Genomic DNA, 11,306 nt, shown 5'->3' with positions numbered 1-11,306 from the left:
CCGGTGGGAAAACTGCCATATATTTTTTTTTTTCTTCCAAGGATGACCCGATAGTTTATACTCGGCCAGTTACGACGTGCGATCTCTATAGCTAGCTTCAAAAATTCCCCGAAAATCAAGCTTCAACGGAGCAAGCCATTTCTTCCAATTATGACGACCAGGTTTCATGCACTGTGTCCCAGCTAACTCTACCAAGAGTTTCAAAATATGCCGACGCACTTATGATGACACGACCAAATGCATGTTGCTGACTATTACATAGAGTAAGTCACACTATTTTTGTGTTATGCTTAACTACTTAACAAGGCAAGACTAATTAACCAGCTTAAAATACACAGCGTATAATGAACACGAACACATGAGGCGAGAACGAGGACGGGAGCTCACCTCAACACCCTCTTAAATTAACCAACCTCTAAAGTACCGCAGTTGGGCAGAAAATTTCAATCCCAAATTTTCGCGAAATGCAAAAAAAAAAAAACACAGAAAATGAGGCGACATGCCCGCTTGCGCATCTTGATTAGAATGCTCCCTAACATTGTGCTCAGCTTAGCTTCAGCTAATGGGACAGTCACTTTCAAGCAATACAGTATCAATTTTATTCTCATACCTTCTTGCACACAATGTATAGTCCTTCATCTTATTTTTCACGCAATGCCCGCTCCTACGACCGCTCCCCATTGTGGGCAAGTGCCACATTCTTGGAAACGCCATCATCATCATCATCGTTGTCGACGTCGTCGTCAGGTGTGGTGCCGTGCGCAGCGGTAGACGATCGACCGGCAGGTTCTCGAAATTCTCTCAGCCGTCTGCCGCGGACCGCCTCCCTCAAGCAGAAGCTCGAGATAAGAAAGATGGCGAATGCCGCGGCGATCTCCAAAGTAACCAAGAACAGCCTGACCATGGCCTCCTGGGACCCGATGCTCCACTTGAACGAGCAGCCTACGCCATCTTGTCTGACGAGGGTGACGCGGGACATTGCGGAGATCAAGGCCGACCCGCTGCCAGGGATCTTCATCTTTCCCGAAGAGAGCGACCTCACCAGGATCCACGCCATCGTGGTGGGACCCGAGGGAACGCCGTACGAGGGCGGGTTCTTCCACTTCTTCATGAAGTGTCCCCCGAACTACCCGGTCGTTCCACCACGTGTGCGCATCATGACCACGGACGCCGGTAGAGTGCGCTTCAACCCGAACCTCTACGCATGCGGAAAGGTACGTGGGCTGTGTGTTATGACAGCGGCTTTTTTGACGTAACAATGGCAAATTCAGGGCAGAGTTAGCTAACAATAGCTTTTTCGCTATACTCGGAGGACGAACGATAATGAAATGCGGTAGACTATATATATATATATATATATATATATATATATATATATATATATATATATATATATATATATATATATATATATATATAGACAGGTGCTGCGTGTGCTGTCCCCTTCCGCGCTGCGACTGCGAAATTGGACACTAGACGACGCCTGCTCTAAGTAGCGGCCACCAAGAACCTATCGCTTGTCACTGTTGTCAGTATCTACAGGAAGACGTGGCAGCTGAGGGAAATGCAATCCTTGCTTCTTTTTTTTTAAGAGGGAAGCTCCTTAGGCCCGCACCCCGAGCACTGACATCAATTTTACGCATGTCAAGATTTTTGCATCCACGTGTAGTTATCGACCCACTAGTACCTATTCGCGACCCAAAATCCCACTGAGGGACGAATAACTATCTGTTTTATTGATTTATATCACCGGTATCTAGCACGATTCAAAACGGCCGGCAAGCCCGCCATTTTTAGCGCCGACAGCGCCACCTCCAGACCATGCCCCAGCTAACCATTTGTCTACGGAAAGGAATGGCGTGAGGCTCAGCTGTTCAACTAACATTTCGTCTGCTACGCGCACACGTTCAGTCATGCCTTGTCGCCGGCATCACCGTCGTTGCCGTCAAAAATGTCGACTAGTGTTGAAGACGACATTCGAATCGCCGCGATTCGCGACGTCACGAATCATTTTCCCTTCGACGCATTGCAAAACAGCGATTCAAAAATGAACGCCGTTCCAAGCAGCAACGACGAGGTGCCCGGGGACACACGCTTGGGCCATGCTGGCTGGTGTGTCTCAATTAGCTATATTAGATAATTTTAGCATGCACGGCATTCTGGTATACGCAAAAGGGTCTATGGAATATCGGTATAGCGAATGCACATCAGCGGAGAAATGGAATACGTTAGGTCTCTACAATACCAATTCTCTGCTTGCAAATCTTCTTTGTGCCGCCAGATGGCCCCACCTATCCGGTCTCTCACGGTTACGGCTGCAGTAACCCAGTATTACGCTAGCGCAAAGTCTACGGACGAACTAAAATTCACTATTAACGCTACCTGCGTGTTACTTGTTAGCGATGATATTTATGTATACGCTACTCCATTTTGATAGCTTGTCGTCGTGTCGGCTATCGCACTGCCCGCGAACTGTAGGTGGCGCGCAAGTCGACTCAAGATGGCTGTTCGAGGGATGATAGGCGCTCCGTTTTGCCCTGAGAGACCCTCGTAAACACAGCTTGTTGTGTGTTCTTCAGCGTGGTGCGACACGTTTTGCACGATGTACGACAGCACATCAGCTGTAGACAGGAGCTTTTTCCTCTCAGGTGTCCACAGCAGCTCGGAGTCTGCACAGCACGTCTCCGTTAAATAGCAAAAATATGTGTTTCAATGAACAGTAAAAGTTATTGGCAGATACACAGGGCCCCACTTTTCGTCTAAGACACTCTCTCGATCCGTTTTAAGTTCATAAAACTGCTTGGTGCTAAACGGACGCATCATGTCACCTTAGCTCGAAGCCTGCATAGATTGATTGTCTATGTTGTACAGGCCTCCGACGCGCGCAAAACCGTTGTCACGCGGGCACTTTTGATCATGGTCAGGGCCGATCTTGATTAGGCTCGGTCCGAATCAGGTGCTCCTACACGATCTCTTGATCGTGATCAGGCGCAATCGAGATCACGACGATTGTTATTTTGGTGACATCTACGCCGAACTCGACGAGGATCAGTTTGGACCAATCACGATTAAAAGGTGCGATTCGGATCGGCTTTGATCACGATCACATGTGCCCGTGCAATACTATTATTATAAACCGCTATGAATATTATTCGATCGCATCGAAACAGCTTCATAAGATTACGACCGAGCGTAACCCCGATGGCCCTGGCCGCGATCAAAAGTGCCCGTACAATGTCGGAGCTTATTGAAATATTTCACGGAATTCGCTTGTGTATCGAAGTCGGTATTGAATCTCTTTAAAAATAACTGCGAAGATCACACGAAAACGAGCAACTTCGCGTCCACTAGGTTTGCTCGCTTGCTTTCTCGTTCCTTTAGCTTCCCGCAGTTTGCAGCATTTTTTGTTTACTGTCCATCGCATCGCGTCACGCTAGCACGTATGGGCTTCTACGTCAATTAAAGCGAAAAGTGAAAGTGATTTCCACTTACCTGTATTGCTCCAGAATAAATCACTGGGGATGAAATGTGCACTGCAGACCCGCATCGGCGGCGTCACAGGCTTACCGATACGAAGCCTCACCACCCATTCCTTTCTTTCCCGCGGATCTTGCGGGAACGAATGGAGGCTTATCTTCTTAGGAGCAGCTCGATTTGTGCGCCGGGGCACGCAGCACATCCGATTGTTGTTGTGCTTCTTGGCCATGACGCGCATAAGAAGAGTACAAAGGCGTGAGGCATTTGACTAAAGCAGCCAAAACACGCGTCGTCGTCTGCCTATCCTCCAAGAGTCGTAGCCGCCATGCGCCGCGGTGCGGCGCGACAGTCTACGGACATCGCGAATACCAACAACACAATTCCCCGACATGCTGACTGACGAACACACGTCGAATCATGCTCTTTCCTTTCGCCTGCCTTTTCTTGGTGGTTTGCGTGTTGTAATTTCATGAGATCATTGAAAGCGGCGCGACGAAGATCGATCAGGAATGAAGAGTGAGAGAGTTTCCAGTCGTCGGCGCCACGATAAAAACACTCGAATCGTCGACGTCATCGCTACTAGTGCATCGTCACTCAGGATGGCATGCACCACACCGAACACGTCACAGTAGTGTCCATGTCACAGGGTGCTGAAACCCCTTTGAGCTTTCGTACGCTCTTTGCCCTCGAAATAAAATAACTTCCAGGTGACCGACGCCATTCAAACTTGACCAAAAATACTTATGAATAGCGAACACTCGAATGAAGGACACATCTCGAGCATGAAATTTTATGTCAGTGCCCCTAAAGCATCGCTTTGGGTTGCAGTAGCCAGTGATTTAAGAGGAAATATTTAGGCCTTGAGCGGTTTGGTTCTAGCGCACCAGAAATTCGAGGTTAAAAGAAATAAGCTCCGTGCACAACTGGTTATAACTGTCGTCTTCATTTTCACCACCTTTAACGTGCATTGTGAAATGACAACCATCATTCTAGCGCACTACGGGCGCTTTGTCCAAGGTAGTAGCAGATGCTCTCCCCACCCAGCACCGGCGCGCGCGGCGCAAAAAAAAAAAAAAAGAAATACAAGGCGCGCGACGTAACAGTTTCAAAATGTACATAGTCGTTTGCGTGCCATTTCTAGGGAGCTTCGCTCATCGGTTCTTTTCGTACACGGAACAACTGCTAGTCTTTATTATTGTTTTACAAACATCAGCACAATGAATAAAGGCGACGCACTCCACTCCTTCACTTACACATCTTGCGCAAGGTATCATTGTAAGCATAATTCTTTTGGCTAGTTGGTTGAAGACGTTTTAAACGTAAACCCAGCGCAGTTAACAACGCCCACGAAAGTGTAAAACAGATGGAGTTCGTCGCCTGTAGTCGTCTTTTCTCCGTGTGATTCTGCTTTGATAACATACGTTGTCTGAACAGATACTTAGTTGACAGCAAAAGTTCACTAGCGCTAGCGACTATACGCAGTTAATCGTCATGATCGCAGCGATAGGACCTTGTGGCGGCGTTCTGAGCACAGTGTCACCTAACTTACACTTTTATCGTATATCCCCCCCAGTTTTCTTTAAGAGCGGAGCCGTTTAAGCTTGAGTTATGTCCGTCGCCGGGGTGGGAGATTAGCATAGCGTTGTATAGTACAGCATGTAGAGGGCGCGTGGAAAATAATAGCTGACTAGTCGCGCCCTCATGCCTATAAAATGAGTGGTCGATAATAAAGTGGGCGTTTCGGAACGCGACTCTCGAGTGGACGGGTCTCTTGCGAAGCGCAGCGCTGACGGCGCGTTCTAGGGCATTGCCCTTAAGGCCTGACCACACGTACGCGTTGCAGCGCATCAGCGCGCGGCGTTTTGACGCGGCGCCGAGCCCTCTCCCTATGGAGAGAGAGGGCGCGCAGCTTCGTGTAGTTGCGCGCCCTCTCTCTCCATAGGGAGAGGGCGCGACGCAGCGTCAAAACGCCGCGCGCTGACGCGCTGCAACGCGTACGTGTGGTCAGGCCTTTATCACATTCTGCTGCAGTGCGTGCATTATTCCGAGGAACGCCGTGCCCTCATCCGGAGTTACCGTGAACAGGGACTTGCCACCAACAGCGTCGACGAGTTCCTTTTCCCCAGTGCACATGCGGCCACCGTGAAACGTGCCCTCAGCGCGCTGCTGAACTTCTTCGAGTCGAGTGCGCTCCTTGAGCGCCTCTGACGTGTCTGAACTCTACGAAGCGGTTTCACACGAGGTTCATCGGACAAGAGCTCGACAGACCTCGATTTCTACAGTGCCGGGGCTACGTGCCCCGGCGAGCACCTCGCGCTCGCGTGTGCGTGTGTGCCTTTTTTTTTCTTTTTGGCTCGATTGCGGCTCTCCTTGGTGCGGCGCTCCCGCCTCTGCTGGCCTTCTTGGCGGCCTTTGCTGGGTGCTGCGCGCTTCGCTTGGTTATCCGCTCTCACGGGGGCACAATTACAACTTACTCCTTTCATTCTCTCGCTATCTTTCATTCCCATTCCCCATCCCCTCGCCGACCTGTTGAGGTGTCGTCTATAGGACAGACAGTTACGGGCGGTGCTTTTATCTTCACTTCCTCTTACATAACCACTTACATACGTACCATCAGAGCGTCTCGACACAGCATATCAAAGGCGTGGGAAAGGATGTGAGGTTAAGGAGTGAAGCGAGTGTGAGGAGGAGGCAAACAAGGGGAAATGGGGCATATCCATGTGTAGTAGTATAGCAAAGGGGTGGGAAAGGAAGTCAGGATGAGGAGGAGAGAAGAGGTTAAAGGGACACTAAAGAGGAAAACGATATTTCTCAAATTAGTAAAGTACTAGTTTACAATCCCCAAAACGCCACGCTTGCTGCGAGAAGACGCTTAGTAAGCGAGAAAACGAGCAAAAACAAAATGTGGGTGGCGACGCCACCTTGAAGTTTCCGCACCATTTGCCTTACCGCCACATGTTTTGACGGCGCCTACTAAGGACTACGTAGTTCCTAATCGGTAAAATGCAGTACATTGTCCTCTGAGGGGGCCATATACTTAACATACCGAGTTTGGGGTAATTTTGTTGAGCCAATGGCGCCGAAATACGATACATACACCTTGAAATCAGTGACGTCACGCGGGGAAATTTCGGGGCGAAATTTAAAAATGAAACTTTGAACTTGATTATGATGGCGAAATTAACGACGTTAGAGTTCTCAGAGCACAATTTATCGATCTAAACTGATTCATTGTTTCTCTTTAGTGTCATTTTAAAGCATAGCACATCCATGCATAGTATAGAATAGTAAGGGGACAGGAAAGGGATGTAAGGTAAGGGTAAGGATGAGTGATGTACGTGAGCGTGAGGAGGAGGACAATGTGGAGGGGAGAGGGTAAAGAATAGCATGGTCATTTATAGTATAGTATAGCAAGTGGTGGGAAATGGAAGTGAGGGTGAGGAGGGGAGAGGGTATAGCATATAGCCTTATAAAGTAACGTACAGCAAAGGGTGGGAGAGGAAAGTGAGGGCAGGGAAGAGTGATGTGAGGGTGAGGAGGAGGGAAAGGAAGATGGGAGAGAGTAAAGCATAGCATAGTTTTGTATCGCATAGTATAGCAAAGGGTGGGAATGGGAAGTGGGGGTGAGGAGGAGGAAAAGGAGGAGGGGAAGGCCACCAGCTATGCTGTTTCCACAGTTTTCGCATCAATAGTGCTTAGCTGACCCAATTTCTTTTGTGTTTACTTACTTGGGCTCCCTGTTTTGAAAGTTATCGAACGTAACAAGTGATGCCTGGTGGTTTAAGGTAGTGGAGGGCTCTGGGTAATTTAGACCAAGTGGAATTCATTAACGTGCTTCGAAATCGCACAGTACACGGGCCTCTAGCATTTCGACTCCATTCAGATGCGACCGCCACGGCCGGCATTGAACACTTGTCGTTCGGATCAGCACCCGAGCACCGCAATTACTAGGACTGCGCGGTTCCTGATTACGAACAAGTATGTATCGGTTTAAAACGTATAAGAATGCCCTGTTTTTTTTTATTATGGTTTCGCTAAAGTACAAAGTAATGTAAAAATACGCACCACGTGTACCAGTAGTCGTGCGCGACGATTTTAAAAATAGCACCCTATAGACGCGCCATACTAAGCGCATGTTGTTTGTGGTTTACGGTTACATTAAAAACACCATCAATATTTTTTAGTCCTGAAATACAATTCTCGAATCGAACGTAAATTCGAATATTTTCTGTATTTGTTCTACTTGTGAAGATGCCGTTTAAATTGTCGCAGGGCATCGCAGCAGCACTGTAAGATCAAAGTACGACAAACAGCGTTTTTACAATGTGCTGCTTCCTATCCCCGCCAGATAAGAGCATTGCCATTGAAACAACGAGAAGAATCGCCAAACTCGTGCTTAGCAAAGAGAACGTTTCGGCCATTACTCCACAAATTAGCATAAAAAGGCTAATGACCTTGCGCCTTGTGTGTGTACCGCGGCAATGACTTAACGTCACTCCAGATGGCACACAATATAATACCACCTGCCATTAGAACAACGAATCGAGCCATGACAAACTCATTTCTCCTGGCAGGTGTGTCTCAGCATTCTCGGCACTTGGCCAGGACCTGCGTGGAGCCCAGTCCAGAACATCGGCACCGTCCTCATCTCCATACAGTCGCTTATGAACAAGGAGCCCTTCTACAACGAGCCGGGTATGCCGACCATGCCGGTCTTATCCACAAGGTACAGCGACAGAGTGCGACACGACACCGTCAGGGTGGCCATATGCGACGCCGTGGAGGCGTGTCTTCAGGATCAACCACCTTACCCGCCGTACCTGGTCGACGCGGTCCTGAAGACGTTCGCAGACTCGTACGACAAGTACGAAGGGATGGTCAAAGCCCAGGTCCAACTCAACAGTTCCTGGAGGCTGTCGCAGATGCTGGGCTTGAGAGCTTCGTACGAGTACGAGCCGTTGCTGGCGCGGCTACGACAACTCGGTCAGCGTGTCAAGGAGAAGATGGCAGCGGATGGCGCTGCTGAAGCAGACGAGCAATGAGCTGCAGCCGCTGCCACACAGCGAAACCAGACGCTTTATATTTGAGAATTAGGGAAACGGCATGCAACAAAATTAAAGGGAACGAAACACGAATTCGGAATCACGTTTCCAGATTTATTGTACCCAAATCTCACACGTTCCCACCATACGACCCGAGTTGCTTGATGCACGTTAGTTTTTTCTTCGCGCTTCGAAGTAGTAGTCTTAACGACCCTTACATGAATAAATCGAGTGCACATCACTCGATCAATCGAGTGCTGTCGAGTGCACATCACTCGAAGAGTGCACATCACTCGAAGTGCACATCACTCGAAGATTTCAAACAATGCGTCATAGTTATTATCGGCATGCAGGCTCACTGCGTTGTGCAATGGCAATCTGTTTCACTTCACGCGTTATCTTGTTTTCTTGCCTTGATTTTATGCTACTCATGATTTCGTCAGTATCTGCCGAGCCTTATCTCCGGTGCAATAAAATATCTCATTTATCTATAGCTTCTTTTTATTGCTTTTTTTTCGTGCGCTGAGCTTGTAACATGCTGCTCGGTGCTATTTTTCTCATTCTGGTAACGTTTGCACAATTAATGTAATGTACGTACTGCCAGTTCAACTCGACTGATGTGCCCGCCTACTTGAACTGCGCTCTTTTGAATATGTGTATTACATTCCAAAGTTCAGTTTATTACTGTTCTCATTTATTAGCGTTTGTACAATTAATGTGGAGAGCATATGTATTGTCCAGTTTAACTCAAATTATGTATGCGCCCATTCGAAACGGGTTCTTTTGGTTATTTACCTTAGCCCCTTTCCTGCAACAGCCTCAAATGCGAGGCTAGCAGTACGGTCAAATAAATAAATAAATAAATAAATAAATAAATAAATAAATAAATAAATAAATAAATAAATAAATAAAAATTCGGCAGATCCCACCTGCCGTGGGAATCGACGTGATGCGAAGCATGCGCAGGATGGTGACTGTGGCGTAATTTTTCACATTGAGCGAAACGTTAGGGAATGACGCTATAGAAATGTGGAAGTGGTATACGCACACTCATATGTTCAAGAGTAGCATATGTATTATATAACCCGTTGTTTACAGTTGCGTAACGATGCCAACAGCAACATGGCCGGTGTTACCAACACCAGACGCGGTAAGCTTATATTCTTCAATACTGGATAGCACGAATCCGAACAGGACAAAGAACACAGATGCACAGGACAGGCGTTACTCGCAACTAAGCTTCATTCAGGATAGTTTCCCTAGATATATACATAGACGAGTGCCACGCGCAGGCGCACTGCACGTACGTTACAGTCACAGTTGTTATGCTTATACTTTTCCGTTATGACGGAGAACGCACGCACGTTTCACGAACCCGTGTGTATGTGTAAAGGGGTTCTTGACAGTTCTTGAACAAGGTCACCATCACAGTGATCAGTGAGCACCAGCAGCTGGACAGGACTTGTTATTCGGATCTGTTCGTGATCGCGGCTATGAGGAATCTAAGTGTAGTGAAGTGCGAGATATTGTGAAGCTGGTGGAAATCCTGGATGCCTCTTACGATGAAATGATCTATGATGCCTTCTGTCGTGGACGTGGCAGCGAGGTCTTTTGATGCCCCGTCCACATCCAGGCCGTCTTTCACACAGTATAAGCACCAATCATTGTTGGGTCTTGATAAATCAATGTTGAAGTCACCGGTAATAATGAGAGGCCTAGTTCTCTTAGCAGATTTATTGTAGAAAGCACTGACCCAGGTTTTTGCTTATCCACGTGGTCCACGTTGCGGACCACTTCGACGAGTGGATGGTAGTTGAGCGTCTTCCACGGGTGTTCTGTCTTCAGCTTCCTCACTTTCCTTGCGTCCGCCGCGGTGGTGTAGCGGTTACGGTGCTCGGCTGCTGACACGAAGGTCGCAGGCTCGATCCCGGTCGCGGCGGTCGCATTTCGATGGAGGCAAAATGCTAGATGACCGTGTACTGTGCGATCTCGGTACACGTTAAAGAACACCCAATGGTCAAAACTTCCCGAGCCCTTCGCTATGGCGTCTCTCATAATCATATTGTAGTTCTGGGACATAAAATCCCAACAATTATTAATATTATCACTTTCCTTGCGTGTCAATGTGTGTGTTCGCGGTTACTGTGTTGGTTGAGGCTTTGTATCACCTGTGGCACATACCCGCATAACATGAACTCTGGTGTACGGGTATGTGCCACACCTGACTGAGAGAAAGGGTTTCATGACGTACGCGACAGGTATTTTGCGTTATTCATGTCATGACCAGTGAATTGTGTTCGTCATACACTGATCGCCTCCTACGCCAATCTTGGCATATTACAAGTTATGGAGACGACCAGGAGAGCGCCGAGATGTAGGCGGATAGATAGATAGATAGATAGATAGATAGATAGATAGATAGATAGATAGATAGATAGATAGATAGATAGATAGATAGATAGATAGATAGATAGATAGATAGATAGATAGATAGATAGATAGATAGATAGATAGATAGATAGATAGATAGATAGATAGATAGATAGATAGATAGATAGATAGATAGATAGATAGAAACGGCCAAAGTGCCTGAGGTTCGCTAAGAAATGCTTCGCATTTAATAAATAAATGGGTTAGATAGTCCTGCAATGGCGCGTTCGAGCAGCGGGAAGTTAAAAGCTCCCAACTAAAATGAGCACGGGAGAATCCCGCAGATAATTCAATGCTGTGTCAACCAAAAGCGAAGGCAAAAGCTACATCTTCCCTGAGATCCCCTTTTCTAAAACA

At 47.5% G+C, this 11,306-nt stretch overlaps 1 protein-coding gene across 1 annotated transcript; it reads left to right on the top strand.

Moving 5' to 3' along the window:
• The first annotated feature begins 854 nt into the window (after positions 1 to 854).
• LOC119405495 (ubiquitin-conjugating enzyme E2 Z) lies at positions 855 to 8,519 on the top strand. Its single transcript, XM_049419421.1, has 2 exons — positions 855 to 1,214; positions 8,052 to 8,519. Exons 1-2 carry the CDS (start codon positions 855 to 857, stop codon positions 8,517 to 8,519), a joined length of 828 nt encoding a protein of 275 aa, XP_049275378.1.
• The last annotated feature ends 2,787 nt before the right edge of the window (positions 8,520 to 11,306 follow it).

The sequence above is a fragment of the Rhipicephalus sanguineus genome, chromosome 9 (genome assembly GCF_013339695.2).
Source record: "Rhipicephalus sanguineus isolate Rsan-2018 chromosome 9, BIME_Rsan_1.4, whole genome shotgun sequence".
Lineage (NCBI taxonomy): Eukaryota > Metazoa > Arthropoda > Arachnida > Ixodida > Ixodidae > Rhipicephalus > Rhipicephalus sanguineus.
The sequence above is the reverse complement of the archived record's forward strand: the minus strand, read 5'-3'. Positions and strand labels throughout refer to the sequence as shown.